Source organism: Coptis chinensis, chromosome 1, assembly GCF_015680905.1.
Source record: "Coptis chinensis isolate HL-2020 chromosome 1, ASM1568090v1, whole genome shotgun sequence".
Lineage (NCBI taxonomy): Eukaryota > Viridiplantae > Streptophyta > Magnoliopsida > Ranunculales > Ranunculaceae > Coptis > Coptis chinensis.
In genome coordinates, this window is record NC_141456.1 from 87726244 (window position 1) to 87741581 (window position 15338).

At 37.3% G+C, this 15338-nt stretch overlaps 1 protein-coding gene across 1 annotated transcript; it reads left to right on the forward strand.

The window, feature by feature from the left end:
• Window positions 1–253: 253 nt before the first annotated feature.
• LOC147525666 (protein FAR-RED IMPAIRED RESPONSE 1-like) lies at window positions 254–1678 on the forward strand. Its single transcript, XM_086580279.1, has 3 exons — window positions 254–1404; window positions 1490–1562; window positions 1646–1678. Exons 1-3 carry the CDS (start codon window positions 254–256, stop codon window positions 1676–1678), a joined length of 1257 nt encoding a protein of 418 aa, XP_086436405.1.
• Window positions 1679–15338: the final 13660 nt, after the last annotated feature.

The window sequence follows — 15338 nt, forward strand, 5'->3', positions numbered from 1 at the left end:
GCAATGACAAAAGCCATTTCTCAAACTCTTCCAACCACTTTTCACAGGTTTCTTATTTATTTATTTATTTATTTTAATAATTAATTTGCAAACGTTATTTTTTTTTATTTGTTTTACATGCTGAAATTTTGGGTACTCTGTCAACAGGTATTGCAGTTGGCACATACTGATGAAATTTTCGATGAAAATAGATTCAGTTATATATAGTAAGTACTACTAATCGAAGTTTTCAAACTGCATTTGGGGATCTGAGATGAAAGATGAGTTTGACTTGAAGTGGAATGGTATTCTTCAGCAGAGTGGTTTACATGAGAACAAGTGGTTGGAGTCAATGTACGAAATCCGATCACAATGGGTGCCCGCACATGTGAATCACATCTTCTCTGCAGGTATGTCAAGTAGTCAACGAAGCGGAAAAGCTCATTCATTTTTCAAAATGTATGTTTCAAAAGAAAATTCTCTGGTAGATTTTATGGTTCAGTTTGGTAGGGGACTTGTGCGCCAACGTCATGAAGAATTAATGGCAGATAACAAAGATATGATTGAGAAACCAAAAATGAAAATGCCCCATAGCTTTTTGGTACACATGGTTGATGTTTATACACATGAGTTATTTTTTAAATTTCAAGATGAGTTATGGGAGAGCTTGAATTATAGATTTGTACTTGTTAGTGAGAATGAGAAGTGTTGCGTTTATAAGGTTGATAGAAAAATGGCAGCCGAAAAGTCTAGAGTGCGGGAAATTTCTTATCAAAAAGATCTAGATTTTGCTTCATGCACTTGTAAAAAGTTTGAGAGCTTAAGGGTCCCTTGTAGGCATATTTTAGCTTATTTGAATAAGATGTATGATTTTGATAAGTTGCCGAATCAATACATTTTGAAGAGATGGTGTAAAACTGCAAAGTCAAGGGCAGTCATTGATGATGGTGGAATGGAGGTTCAAGATGATAAATTATACATCATGAAGCGGAATGAATTGGTTCAAATGTCAACACTTGTAGTTGATAAATCCCTCGAAAGTGAAGAAGCAACTAAAGTGTTTACAGATGCTTTAAGCGGTGCACTTGAAAAAATTAGTAAGTTGGTTGGTTGTGATACAAGTGTAGCAGCACTACATGAGAAAAGTAGTCAAGCGTTTGGTTGTGATACAAGTGTAGGAGTTTCTGGAGCAAAGAGTTCTAATTTGGCAATTAATTATCATGAACCGAGTCAAGCAAGACCAAAAGGATGTGGAAAAAGACTTAAAGGAGATAAAGAGAAAGCACTCAAAAAGGCACAAAAATATAAAAGGAGACGGTGCAATGGATGTAACAAGATTGGAGTGTCACACGATAAAAGGAATTGTCCGGAGCTTAAGAAGAAGGGTAAAGAAGAGCTAAACAATGAAGAAGAGCTAAACAATGGGTAAGAAATACAAATTTTTTCTTCCTTTCTTTTTATTCCTATTAGAGTATTCACAAATTCTTTTCTTATGTTAATTGACTTGCAGTGAAAAAAATTGCTTGTACGACGAGGACACAACTTTGAACTCTAGCACGGATGATGATTCTTATTCATCTTGGGTAAATATACATTTTAATTATTTATTTATATGTATGTTTATTGTATTTTCATAGCTTTGAATATTCATATGTGTTTGTTGTAGGGATGTCGCTTGATTAAAGAGAGTTGCACATAATTAGATTTTGAAGGTCGCATTGCAAAGGTTCTTGCCATTTTGAAGAATACAAGCTATGATGAGTGATGTGGAGCTTGCTTTTGGAAGTTTCATTTGAATGGTTCTGCATGTATTTGGAAGGGTTTATTCTAAGTTTTTTTTTTTGCATTGAATGTGTAGAAAATTAACTAGAGTGTTCGCTATATCATTTACATTCGAGTTCTTTGTTGTGGTCGTCCTAGATGAGTGAAACTTCTATTTCTTGTGTTCATGAGAGCTTGGAAGTGTTTGAAAACAGATTGATCTCGGAAAGGAAATTGAGACATTAAATTTATTGGTCTTGCAGCTCTAGTTTTTATTTGTCCAAACATCATTGAAGAAGACTACTTTCCAAAGGTTTGTAAATGTATCATATCCTAGCTCTAAAGCATTTAGTTTATTGTTATTTAGAAACAAGTGTTTGCTTCTCAACTTTACTGATATCCATATACGAAAATAACATTGAACATGTAACATGGGCAAGGATCAAGGAGGGGCTTCAAGGTCATGGAACGGAGGTGCGTGAAAGGCGTGTTTCTTAATGGAGCCAATTTCGGACAAATGGGAAATGATGTAGCAAACCCAAATGACAACCCTCAACAAAGATTTGCAAGAGCAAATGCAAGAGTCATTAAATTAACAAGATCGGGGTGCCCTACCGCTCAAATAGATCAAGATGTTGATTCAAGTTTAAAAGCAACTTGATCGATCCGATTGTCTAGCAAAAGAAAATTCATTTCATTCTACATGTGTTTTGGAACATTCTGAAATTTTAACTTGATTTTTCAGATCGACATGCCCGTGAGAGGCTCATGTCTTGCACAAAAAAAATTAAGTCGTAAAACAAAAGGTTATATCATTATCTTTGTTGTAGTAAGATACCGCATTCCACCAATACACATCAACTTCATAACAATCAATCTTCCTCACTTTCAGAACTTTCATAGGCTAAACCTAGTAAGCTTTTAATGGGGTTCTCACTTTTGAACTCAGCTTCTCCTTCGTTTAGCCATGGTGATGTAAGCTCTTTCTTTGTATTGGACTCAGCCTTTTCATTTGTCAATTATTTGGAAGGCTTAAAACAAAAGAGGTTGATTTCCATCAGAAGGGATTGAGTGTCATATGATGATCCCTTTGACATTGATAGTAGTCTTGTTTTCCAGCTTGTTATGTCTCACGATGTTATGCGCGAGCTGAGGATGATCCTTTGAGATTGATAGTAGTCTTGTTTTCAAGCTTGTTATGTCTCACGATGTTATGCGCGAGCTGAGGAACATAATGCCCCACGTAACTCTCTCCCAATATATAGAAATCCCTGTCTTTATATTCAGGAAATCTTTTAAGCCAATTCAGCAAGAAAACATAATTATCATCCGCGGTCATTTTATCCCCACTGTTTTTCAAATCGGATGTTGTATTCGTGTATGAGAAACCTACTCCGCCAGGGGACTCCAAGAACAAAACGTTTGCAACTAAAATCCCCACATAACAAATAATTAGAGTTAGAAGTTCAGAATGAAACGATTGAAATTGTTTTTTTGAAAATCTAAATCAATATTCTAAACTTAAGATAATTCTACCTTTATTCCATGCATAAGGATTACGGTGAAGCGTTTTGCCATCGGTAACCCTTTCGGAATGGTCCAAGCTCCCTGCATTGCTCCATAAGCAAAGAGAAGAGCAACCTGGGCCTGAATACACATAAACAAAAACAAGTCATTCTCATTAAGATCCTTATTGGTAAACAACATCAGATTACTATTAAGTACATTGAAGCAACATATTACAACATTAGTGAGAATAAATCAGGCGGGTCATGTACCTCCATTGAGCCAAAGAATAAGAGGCTTAGATTCTTTTTGAGTGTTACGCCTCGGTGAAGTAGTAGTAGAAAGCGACCGGCCTTTTCATCAACCGTAACATAGCCTCCATCTTGAGCAAAGTCAGATTATGAGGTCAGTCGGTAACTTCTCAATCCTATCATTTTCCTTCAACCCCTCTTGTCTATCAGATCAATATGTAAAGCTAATATAGCGATAGTTTTTTATCTGTAAAATTGAATATCTGTAAAATTGGTAATAGTTTCATACTCTGCATTTCAACACAAACCGAATAAATAACTATTTATTTCAATACAGGTCAAATGAATGATATAGCTATAAGGAAATAGATGCAGGAACTTTATGCATTCACGTGTCAGCAACCACATTTATAAACAGCTTCTACAATCATTACATCACTCGGACCAGTACCACATTGAGTCTACAATCATTACTACACTATCTGAAAATAATCCCTCATTCCCTCATTTGCTTCAGAGATTCGTCTTTTACCTCAAAAAAAGTAATTTCCGTAAGTACCAACTCTATTGCTTCACGGTGAACAATTAGATGATTCCAGCTGTGTGTGCCTGTCTTAAGGGTGTTGTCATGTGTACATTTCCCCCAAGTTAACTAGCAACAGTTGTGATAAATAATGGGGTGCTCTGTCTATCAGATCGGTTTTTGGAGAAAATAGTTCTTAACCGACACTAGGCAGATAAATTCAACGAGGTCGGGATTTCAAGTAGGCAAGCACCAGGAATGAGTGGGACTATACGGCGTGTGATCAGAGGGGAAAATAGGTCACTATGTTTGGAGAGAGAATAGGAGAGAGGGAGCCAGTGAGAGAGTTTTGAGGATACAGGTTCAAAACCCTTCGGTGAGATTATATTTTGAAATTTCGGTTTTTAAGTAAAGTCCGTAAACGGACGTCCGTCTAAGAGCGGGCTTGTATATATATATATAAAATAAAAATTCTAAAATCATAGAAATAGCAATCCAACAAGTCTTGGGAATCTGACTTTAAACGACCCACGTTTAAAACAAATTTTGTGTTTAAAATTTTGTTTGGGGGTGGGCAGTCGGTCTTTCCATCCGGATTGCTCGAACTTTCCATTTGTATTGCTTAGGCCCATTAGTTATAGTTCATTTGGGTTGACATTATCTAAACTTAGATTTCCTTCGTTCGCATAACTTATGTCACACACGCACTTTGAGGCATTTTTTCACCTTCTTATACGTCACCCATGGGTGGAATTGAGTGTTTTATGGATCATTGGATTGGAAATTCTCTACTGATCATTTCCATAACTCATTCGCCAAAATCGGACCAGTAACGAAGCGGCAAATTAAATTTGAAATTGCGCGAAATACCGAAAAAAAAGTTTGGAATTCATATTGGGCTTGGGCCCAAACTCGCGCGCACTGGCAGCGCATCTGCACCCCTTCCTTCCCAAATGAACAGTATCACGTTCTAATCCCACCACCGCCATTAACAAAGTTTTCAACCTAAAAAAAAAAAAAAAGAGGAAAGAAAACCTAACTACACCCACGCCAAGCAGTTAAACCAAACTAAAATCTTCTCCAAACCTTTACTACCACCAACCCCAACAATTTTAAAACTCCAAAAACAGCCACCAATTCAAGCTTCAACCTGCCACCGTACCCACCATCCCCACCACCGTTGTTTTTAGTTGTTTTTCATCAAACTCGCTTCCTCCACCGTCTACAAAACCATTGGTTGTTTCAAAAACTTCAATGGCGCTACGACGAAGAATTGTGTCGGAGCACGCATTTGCGGCCTACCGCTTTGCGCCATTTTACGACACGGAGATGATTAGGAGAAATTGGAATGGACTGTGGTACTCGACTGAGGAGTTCTATCACTATGATTTGGTAGAACAGTTTTATAAGAAGCGAGAATTGGAGGGGGATAGGATTTTCATTAAGGTAGCAGGAACAAGGAGGGAAGTAACGAGACAGTTGTTGGCTGAGCTGTTAGGAATTACGCTTGAAAGCAACCTAGAAGCGACCATTCAGGAATCCCAGTATACTGGAGTTCCTGCTTTGATGAAAGATACTGTCATGGAGGGTGAATACAATACGAGTTCTCATTGCGTTCGCGAGGCAACCCTGAGAACCAATCAACTGGCTGTAGCTCAGTGGATTGGTAGGAACGTCCTCGGGAAAGACAAAGTCAGCGACATCGGTCTGTAATGTCTACACGTTCTCTGGATTTTGCAAACGAATAAGTATAATTTCTGCATCCTCGATTTAATTTTTAATGTGATTAGAGGAGTGGGAAAGTGCATGGCGCCTCTTCCCGTATTGATCACTAAGATCATGCTCTCATTTAGAGCTGTCGCAAAATCTGCTCCTATTAAGATCAAATTGCATTCTAATGCAAGTATTTATACGGATTACATCCAAGAGACTTGGCCGTTGTCTGAAGGAAATATGGTTGAGTCGGAGGATGAAAGGAAGGATATGACATGTCTGGATGACGATCCATTAGATAGTTATAATTCTAATTTAGAATGCATGCAAGTATTGCAAACTGGCTTGCGTTGCGTTTATAGTACTTGTGAAGATATCCGAGATAGACAGATTGTAGTTCGAAATAAACAAACGAACCTTCAGACGAGAGTTAAAATGCTCGAAAGGGGTCAGGAAGATATCTTGTCTAACATGGAGACTGATAAACGTAAAAATAGATAGTCTACCTACGAAATGAACGATGAACTCAAAACGTAAGTAAACTACAACTAATCTATGCTGCCTATATTTATCAAAGATTTCTACTCTCAATTCTATCGAAATAGAGTGGAGTAACAAATTCGTTCCACTCCTAGTTCTCTAGCATGGAATGATTTCATAGTTAACTAATCGGTTTTAAATCTAATGAGAGCTTTACGAAGGGGAATTATACTACGATACAATATGAAAAGCAATATGTTGAATGTCACTACGAAATATATGGAAATACTAATGTTCTTGAATCTAGCTAAAGAATTAGAGGGGAATTGAATCCACCTCGAATCCAACTTAATCACCTAGAATAGACTGTTGTAATCCAATTCTTACGTTCTTACGGTAAGAATTGCTCGTTCTAATCCCTAATTAACATGGCATTTCTACCAATTATAACTAGCATGTGAGGTCGTCCACCCATTCTCATGGCGAAACACGACCTTCTAGAATGAAATAGACTCTACAACGCTTCTACACTATACAACTAAGTTTTCATCAAGGCTTCATCAACCCCTCTAATGGAGGTTTTAGCCTTGATTCATCAAACCATCATTTCCCATTGAAATTGAATACAACATATTACAAAGATTCTAACTTTATGAAATTTAACTAAACAATAATCGAAATCTAATTAATAACTAAGAATTGAATGATAACAAGAATTGAAATTAGATCTAATAAATTGTAAATGACAAAAATCGAAATTGACAAGAATAACTATTTTATTTGTCTAATCAATAAAGAACAATGATTTAAAGTTTTAATCTAAAACAGGGAATGAAATTCTAAAACTGAGATCTAAAACTAATTAATGGAGGCTACTAATCTAATTTCTAATCTAGGTCTAACTATCTACCATTAACAAAGAGCTAAGCTTTTGTTTTTATACTTTTAGATCCAAAAATTGTGCATGGGCTTGGAGCCATGTTTTGGGCCGGAAAATCGGGCCCAAAACCCAATTCTTTCAGTCCAAAAAGGCCTCTTCAGCTACAGTTGGCTTCAATAGACTTTTCATCCACTTCTGCTCCTCTGATTGGGTCAAGGCTTGAACAAATGGAAAGCTCTTTCCGAGACGGTCGTTTTGACATAAGGTAGGCCCCATTCCGAGGTCTGAGTCTAAAGATACGGCCTTTAGAAGTTCTGCTGACTTGTGTGCTATTTCTGCCCGCGTCGACTTTTCAGCTTTTGACCGGGCTTTAAAAATGCTTTATCTTCTTGAATCTTGGCCTTTAATCACGGAACTCCTTAGTAACCGACCTTTGCTCCTTTATTTCGCTAAAGTGGCACATTTCTGCACATAATGGACTTTGAAACCTGAAATGCATAAAAACACGTAATCAGTGTTAACTCTTAATTATTACTCACATAATTGGTCTAATAGTATGATGTTATTTGGGGTTAAAACTACAGTTTGGGCTCTTATCAAACCACCCCCAAACAGCATTTTGCTTGTCCTCAAGCAAAGATGAGAAATTAGATTAAGTGACCAAAAATGGAGTTCTAACTACTCTCATTTCGCTGAGTGCGATTGCATTGACCATATGCAACAAGGCCTTTAACCACTAGGAATTCCCTAGTGGACGAGTTATAGCCTCATGAGAGTTTTCCAGTGAAGGTACTCACAAACTTCATCTATACTACAACGACTAAGAAATACAACTATTGTTTCCTTATTTATGTCTCAATTATCTATACATCTCACTAGCAATGAATACAGAATAATCATGTCGAAACCTAAGCTAATATATGCATAATAATCAATCATCTAAAATAAACATATATACAATGAGTAATACTATGAAATGTCTAGCAGGTTCGTTTCTGAAACTCGGAATAGCGTCCTTAAGTAGGTTCTCACATAACAGTCAAGACAAAAATCACTCTGATTTTTCCACTCAAGTTTTGCTACTCCGGTGTAATGCGGTGGGCATACTTTACCTTACAATCTCAATGACACACAAGGAAGCGAAGTTGATCAAACACATCGCCACTTACTATCCCACTAACTTATTCCTAATTAAGCTAGAGGTCTTTATTAGGTGTTGCGGGGATTAGGAGATGGTTTAAGAAGGAAGAAAATGGATATTCAAAAGGGACAAGTCTGAGATAATAGAGTCTTCATATTATGTAACTAGAGAAAACCTTGTTATTTACTTTTGCTTCTACACTTTGTTTCCATCCTTAGCCATATTTTTTTTCTTTTTCTTTGGCTTTTGACTCATTTTATTCTATTTTTTTGGAGTTTTTATTTTATTTCTATTTCTATTTTTCTTTTCTTTGGATGGAAACTTCTTTTCTTTATTTTTTTGAAGCAATTAACTAACTTTTGTTTACACAGGTTTTTCTCTTCTTCTTTCTTCCTTATTCTATTCTCAGACTTATCTAAATTGGGTAGGTTGATTTTTTTTTTTTTTTTTTTTTTTAATTTTGTTTTTGTTTTGTAACAGGGTAAAGGATTTGTGGTTTATGAAAGGGCTAATGAAAGGCTTAGTGGGGCGACTAGCGGAAAATATACTTAGGTCGGAATTTCTAGCTATATCGATCCAAAAAGGGCCTAAATTCTCTCTTAGGACATGGTATAGTGGTCAAGCAAGTGGACGTGTGATTTCTCTATTCGGAATATACTTCTCCCTTGTGTCATTTCTCAAATGTTTCACTCATATAAGGCTTTAGGCTATATTCTCACAGGATTTGTAGAATAAGTATTCTAGCCTAGATTTCAAAAACTTACTGCCAAACAATCATAGATACTCATGTAATATATTTATAGATAGATGCAAATATTATTACCTACATATTAACCTAAGTTGCTAAAAACTATTCTTATGCAAAAGCTACGTGAGACTTCTAGATTATTAAAAGCATAGAGAAAGAAACAATACCAATATTCCTAAGTGTATAGCATAAACTTTTTATTTTTATTTTTATTTTTATTTTTATTATTTTTAAGACAAATAATACGTAATATACAACCTAATATGTGCTTAACATTTACATCGTGTTTCTATACCACCCCCAAACAATTTGGGAGAAGCGGGTTCATGAAACAATTCAATAGCACAATTAAATTATGTAACTAACTAATTTTTATAATTTTTAACATTTTATAAATAAAAGTGCGTAATTTACATCCTAAAAGTGTCTAATTTTTGCAAATGTTTCTATCCCACCCCCAAACAATCGAACACTTTGTCCTCAAAGTGTAAAGAGATAAGGAAATAATTTACCATAGAAACGTGGCAAAAATTGGTAGTACCTGTAACAGAAATATTATAAAGATGATACGATAATATGAAGGACAATTAAACTGGTACGTACTAACTAACACAAACTCTACTGGAGTAAACATGACAGGCTTAGGGTGGCAACAAGATTTGAAATGAATACCACAATACGCCACCCCCAAACAAAATTGGAAAACTCTTTTTAAGTTTGAAAATTTTGTTTGGCCTAGACTCCAGAACGTTGGTATTGTATTTAAAACTTGGGTCTTTTAAAGTCGATTCCTAGACTTATCTAAACATATGTATGAATATACAGGTTTATCATATATCAACAACCGAAATAAATAGTTGTGGATCGTTCCATAAATAAATATCGCAGAAAACATATCCAAACACAATCAAGCACCAAGATTTCCTCCAACGCAGACCCTAGTGGAATGAAAGCGAAGTCGAATAGACTGTAGAACATAACCGAGCATGCACCTTATGTTTCATCTTTGAAGCGAGAGGGTGTCCTAGTGAATAAGTGTGGAAAAGTGAATGGTTGTGGAAAATATGGTGGATTGGGATAAGTTTTAGAGGGAAAGCATGGATTTAAAAAAAAAAAAAAATGAGGATGTGGGTTTAGCACAAAACTCATTCATGGTGTAGTTAGGGACTGCCTCAAGTCTGAAAATGAAGGTGTCAAATGGTTTATCCTTGGGAAGTATTTGTTTACTAGGTGGATTTAAAAATCATGAAGCACAGGGAGAAACTAAAGGATCGAAAGTGCAAACTCGAGGTTCCTTTGAAAAGGTGGAGGGTGGGGAATATTGGTGATGGAAGGTGAATGGTTCTCAGCCTAGAGCTCTCAAGTCCATATCATCGAGAAATCTTGATATATGCAAGACATTCCTCAATAGGTGGGTCAAAAGGATCCTTTGGGATAGAGGTTGAAAAATTCATCTTCCGGCCATAGCATCAAAGGATGAATGGTTGTTGGCAAAGGGGACTCATGAAGTGGTAAAGAAGCGGTGCAAAAGAGTTGCAGGAATTCTTCGATTTCGCCTACTACCGGGAGTCATTGTTAAAGTTGGAATTTCGAAGGAAAGGAATTTGTTAATTTGTTTCTCGAAACATGTTTTTGAAGTAATCTTGAGCTAAGCTCTCGATCATGCTAACCTCTCCATTTGTAGATGAATCGGGATCTTGTGTCCTTGTTTTGAAAACATTTACCTCAATGAGAAAGATGGCCAAAGGACAAGGACATCGAACCATCGCGGTAATTTATGGTAGCGTTGGCAGTAGCCAAGAAGGGACGCCCTAAAAATGATAGGTACAGAGTCGTTAGTGACTTACGTGTCGGTCGAGGACGAGAAGTCGGTCGGGGTAGTAAAAAATTTTGGACTTTAACCAAAGACGTTTTCAACCACACCCTTAGGATACTTAATAGACCGTCAGCTAATTGCAATGTCATTTTAGTAGGTTGCATCTCCTCTAGACCTATTTGTTTATACAAATAAAATGGGAGTAAGTTAACACTAGCCCCCAGGTCTAGTAGCACGGTCGTCGTGTGAGAATCTCCTAAGGTGCATTGTACAGTAGGACGACCAGGGTCCTTGTACTTAACAATTCCATTATTTTCGGATAAAGTTGGGAACTGTTCAGTTAGAAAGGCATCTTTAGGTATGTTGGTCTTACACCTAGTAGTGCACAACTCCTTAAGAAACTTAGCGTGGTTAGGTAGCTTTTTTATAGTTTTGAGAAAAGGAAGGTTTATCGTTAGATTTTTGAAAACGTTCCTAATCTCCTCAAAGTTAGTATCCCTGGTTAGCATGGCTAAATTTCGAGGGAACGGTGGTTTCGCTCTATATTTAGCGTATGGCTCGACTTGATGTGTAACCTTGGCTTTCTGTTTCTTAGGTTGTAGTTTAACTGGTACCTCTACAGTGGTAAGTTCTTCAGTTTCTATTTCGGTATCTAGTTTGATATCCGGTGTAGGGAGTATTGATGGGGTAACTATAGGCATAGTTACTTTGTTATCAACCACTCTTCCAGAATGGAGAGTGGTGATGGCATTTAGCTCACCTACGGTTGTAGTTTCCGTACTAGTATTACCGTTTACCTCAAAGGCTGTGTTTGCTGTTCTAGGGTTGGATATCGCTTGGCCCGGAAACGCCTTTTGGTTGAACTTTCTCTTGGGCTAACTGTTGGTTTAAATTATTAACATTGTAGAATGTGTTGGTTAGATTGAGCCATGGTTTGGAAAAGTTGTTGGTTCACTTGTATGAAGGTGTCAAGACGATCCGGTTGTGTGGGTGTAGTAGTCACGGGTGGTGTGACTGGAACTATCTCGCGTTGATTATTTATGGGCGGATTGTGATAGTTATTATTTACCGAACGATACCTCTATTAGCATTATAATTATTATAACTACATTGACCTTATGCTTGACTTTGTCGAGATTGGCGCTTTGGTTGTTATAATTATTATAATTACCCCGATCCCCGTCCTTGTTGTGGTGGAGCTTGGTTATAACCGTAAGCGTTGGCCTAACATATTGATTATTGTACCATGTAGGTGTGACTTGTTGGTTATTTCTCCAACCGAAGTTGGGATTTTGTCTCCAAGGGGCGTTAGGTTCACTATTAATGGAACAAGAATGTTCATAGGCTATAGGGCTGGGAGTCGGGATGCTCGGGACTCAAGCGAAACTACATGGATTTGAATTTACATTCATGACGATGGGGATAGGCTTTTGTTGTACCGAAATGGCCTCTACCTTTCTTGTGAGGGATTCAATTAGAGTTTTAAGCTCAGGATCTGATTTAACCTCAAACATATTGGTAGCCTTAACTGTTGAAGAAGAACTAGCTGGGCGAGAGTAATCGTCCACTACCCCCAATTATTATTACGCTTTAGTCGACCATCCAAAATTTATATGCCTCTCGAGGCTCCTTTTACTTAGGAAACTACCCCCATTCATTATGTCTAGGACTTCTTTATGGTGGTGTAGAAGTCCTTTGAAAAAGGCACGAACTAACGTGTCTTTTTTTGCTAGGTGATGGTGTGGACACTCTATAAGGAGATCGGTGAAACGATTCCAAGCCTCTGAAAATGATTCATGAGGATTACGTGAAGAAGTGAATCTTGGAAAGCATTTCATCCGTCTTTAGGGGTGGGTAAAATGATCCATAAACAATTTGAACAAGTTTGGCCCACGAGTCCACGAATTAGAAGCGCTTTGGCAGTTAACCAAGACGCGCTTATTATCAGCTAAGGTGAAAGGGAATACCCTCAATTTAATTTGTTCGCACCAACCGTAGGATGGTGGAATGTTGTAAGGACTTGTTGGATCCCCACGATGTAAAGCCGATAAGGTTTTTCATGGTCTAAACCATGAAAAACGGGTAACAAATTAAATATATTTGGGGGGATGCGGAAATTCCCCACTGGGTTTGCTAGAACGATGCAAGATTTAGATCTATCGCTCAAGGCTTTATAAAAGTCAGCGAGAGGAGTCTCTCTTTCTTCATCCATAATATCAGGTGGTGTATGTGAAATAGTAGCTAGAGGTGTAGTGGGTAGTAAACTAGATAGACTTGTTTGTTGACGTTGCCGTGTAATTACGTTAGTTGTTTTTCTTCGACCAGACCTTAATCTCATGCAAGACTAAGTCAAACTTAACTAAACATGCAACACTCCAAACAATTCTGATATACTAGTAGAAACCTCTAACTGGAGATGCGAGGTATGGAAGAAAGGAATACTTGATAGCGTCCTTGCTTCGCTTATGAATAGCGTCTTGTTTACGTGTGTTCAGTGTAATTAACAAGTTAGAACACTGAAAAACTTTAAAAATCGAAGTTCGAAACAAACCTGTAGAAATTCGGAAAATTTTGCTTAGAGGCGCAGTGTAAAAATTTCGCATATAGCGCGATCGCTCCGTGTTCGATAAGTTAGCTGGTCGCTTCGGTATGGGGCGGTCGCTCCGTGTTCGATAACTTAAGCTGGTCACGCTTCGGTATGAAGCGGTCGCTCCGTGTTCGATAACTTAAGCTGGTCACGTTGAACTTTCGGTATGGCGGTCGGCTCCGTGTAATTTTTCCGCGAAACTTTTCAATCTTTGAAACGAATAACCACAGTATGAATCAAACAAGGGTGGGTGGGTGAAATGGGACTTAAAAATGACTAATTATACTATGAAAACAATGCTAAAGTGAAACTAAGATGGCAGCGGCGCCATTTGATAAAAGATAAAATGATAGTTTACCTACGAAATGAACGATGAACTCAAAACGTAAGTAAACTACAACTAATCTATGCTGCCTATATTTATCAAAGATTTCTACTCTCAATTCTATCGAAATAGAGTGGAGTAACAAATTCGTTCCACTCCTAGTTCTCTAGCATGGAATGATTTCATAGTTAACTAATCGGTCTTAAGTCTAATGAGAGCTTTACGAAGGGGAATTATACTACAATGCAATATGAAAAGCAATATGTTGAATGTCACTACGAAATATATGGAAATACTAATGTTCTTGAATCTAGATAAAGAATTAGAGGGGAATTGAATCCACCTCGAATCCAACTTAATCACCTAGAATAGATGTTGTAATCCAATTCTTACGTTCTTACGGTAAGAATTGCTCGTTCTAATCCCTAATTAACATGGCATTTCTACCAATTATAACTAGCATGTGAGGTCGCGTCCACCCATTCTCATGGCCGAAACACGACCTACTAGAATAGAATAGACTACAACGCTTCTACACTATACAACTAAGTTTTCATCAAGGCTTCATCAACCCCTCTAATGGAGGTTTTAGCCTTGATTCATCAAACCATCATTTCCCATTGAAATTGAATACAACATATTACAAAGATTCTAACTTTATGAAATTTAACTAAACAATAATCGAAATCTAATTAATAACTAAGAATTGAATGATAACAAGAATTGAAATTAGATCTAATAAATTGTAAATGACAAAAATCGAAATTGACAAGAATAACTATTTTATTTATCTAATCAATAAAGAACAATGATTTAAAGTTTTAATCTAAAAGCGAGGGAATGAAATTCTAAAAGCTGAGATCTAAAACTAATTAATGGAGGCTACTAATCTAATTTCTAATCTAGGTCTAACTATCTACCATTAACAAAGAGCTAAGATTTTGTTTTTATACTTTCAGATTAAAAAATCGTGCATGGGCTTGGAGCCATGTTTTGGGCAGGAAAATCGGGCCCAAAACCCAATTCTTTCAGTCCAAAAAGGCCTTTTCAGCTGCAGTTGGCTTCAATAAACTTTTCGTCCACTTCTGCTCCTCTGATTGGATCAAGGCTTGAACCAATGGAAAGCTCTTTCCGAGTCGGTCGTTTTGACATAAGGTAGGCCCCATTCCGAGGTCTGAGTCTAAAGATACGGCCTTCGGAAGTTCTGACGACGACTTCTTTGTTTACGCCCAGCGTCGACTTCTCAGCTTTTGACCGGGCTTTAGAAAGGCTTTATCTTCTTGAATCTTGGCCTTTAATCATGGAACTCCTTAGTAACCGACTTTTGTTCCTTTATCTCGCTAAAGTGGCACATTTCTGCACATAGTGGACTTTGAAACCTGAAATGCATAAAAACACGTAATCAGTGTTAACTCTTAATTATTACTCACATAATTGGTCTAATAGTATGACTGTTACAGGGTTAAAACTACAGTTTTGGGCTCTTATCAGAGACTATGCACCAGCGCCAAAAGGACCACTATATAGTACTAAAGGTTGAGATGGAAGCACAACGCTTGCTTCAAATAGAGATGCTACGTCGCATGCCAACCTTGGAGGATTCTGGCTCAGACAAGTCTGAGAGGCAT

Excerpts from the sequence above, each read along its gene's own strand:
- LOC147525666 (XM_086580279.1), top strand. The coding sequence starts at position 254 with ATGAAAGATGAGTTTGACTTGAAGTGGAATGGTATTCTTCAGCAGAGT. Across the intron at positions 1,405-1,489 it reads GAAGAAGAGCTAAACAATGG|TGAAAAAAATTGCTTGTACG; the intron begins GTAAGAAATACA and ends ATTGACTTGCAG. Across the intron at positions 1,563-1,645 it reads ATGATTCTTATTCATCTTGG|GGATGTCGCTTGATTAAAGA; the intron begins GTAAATATACAT and ends TGTTTGTTGTAG.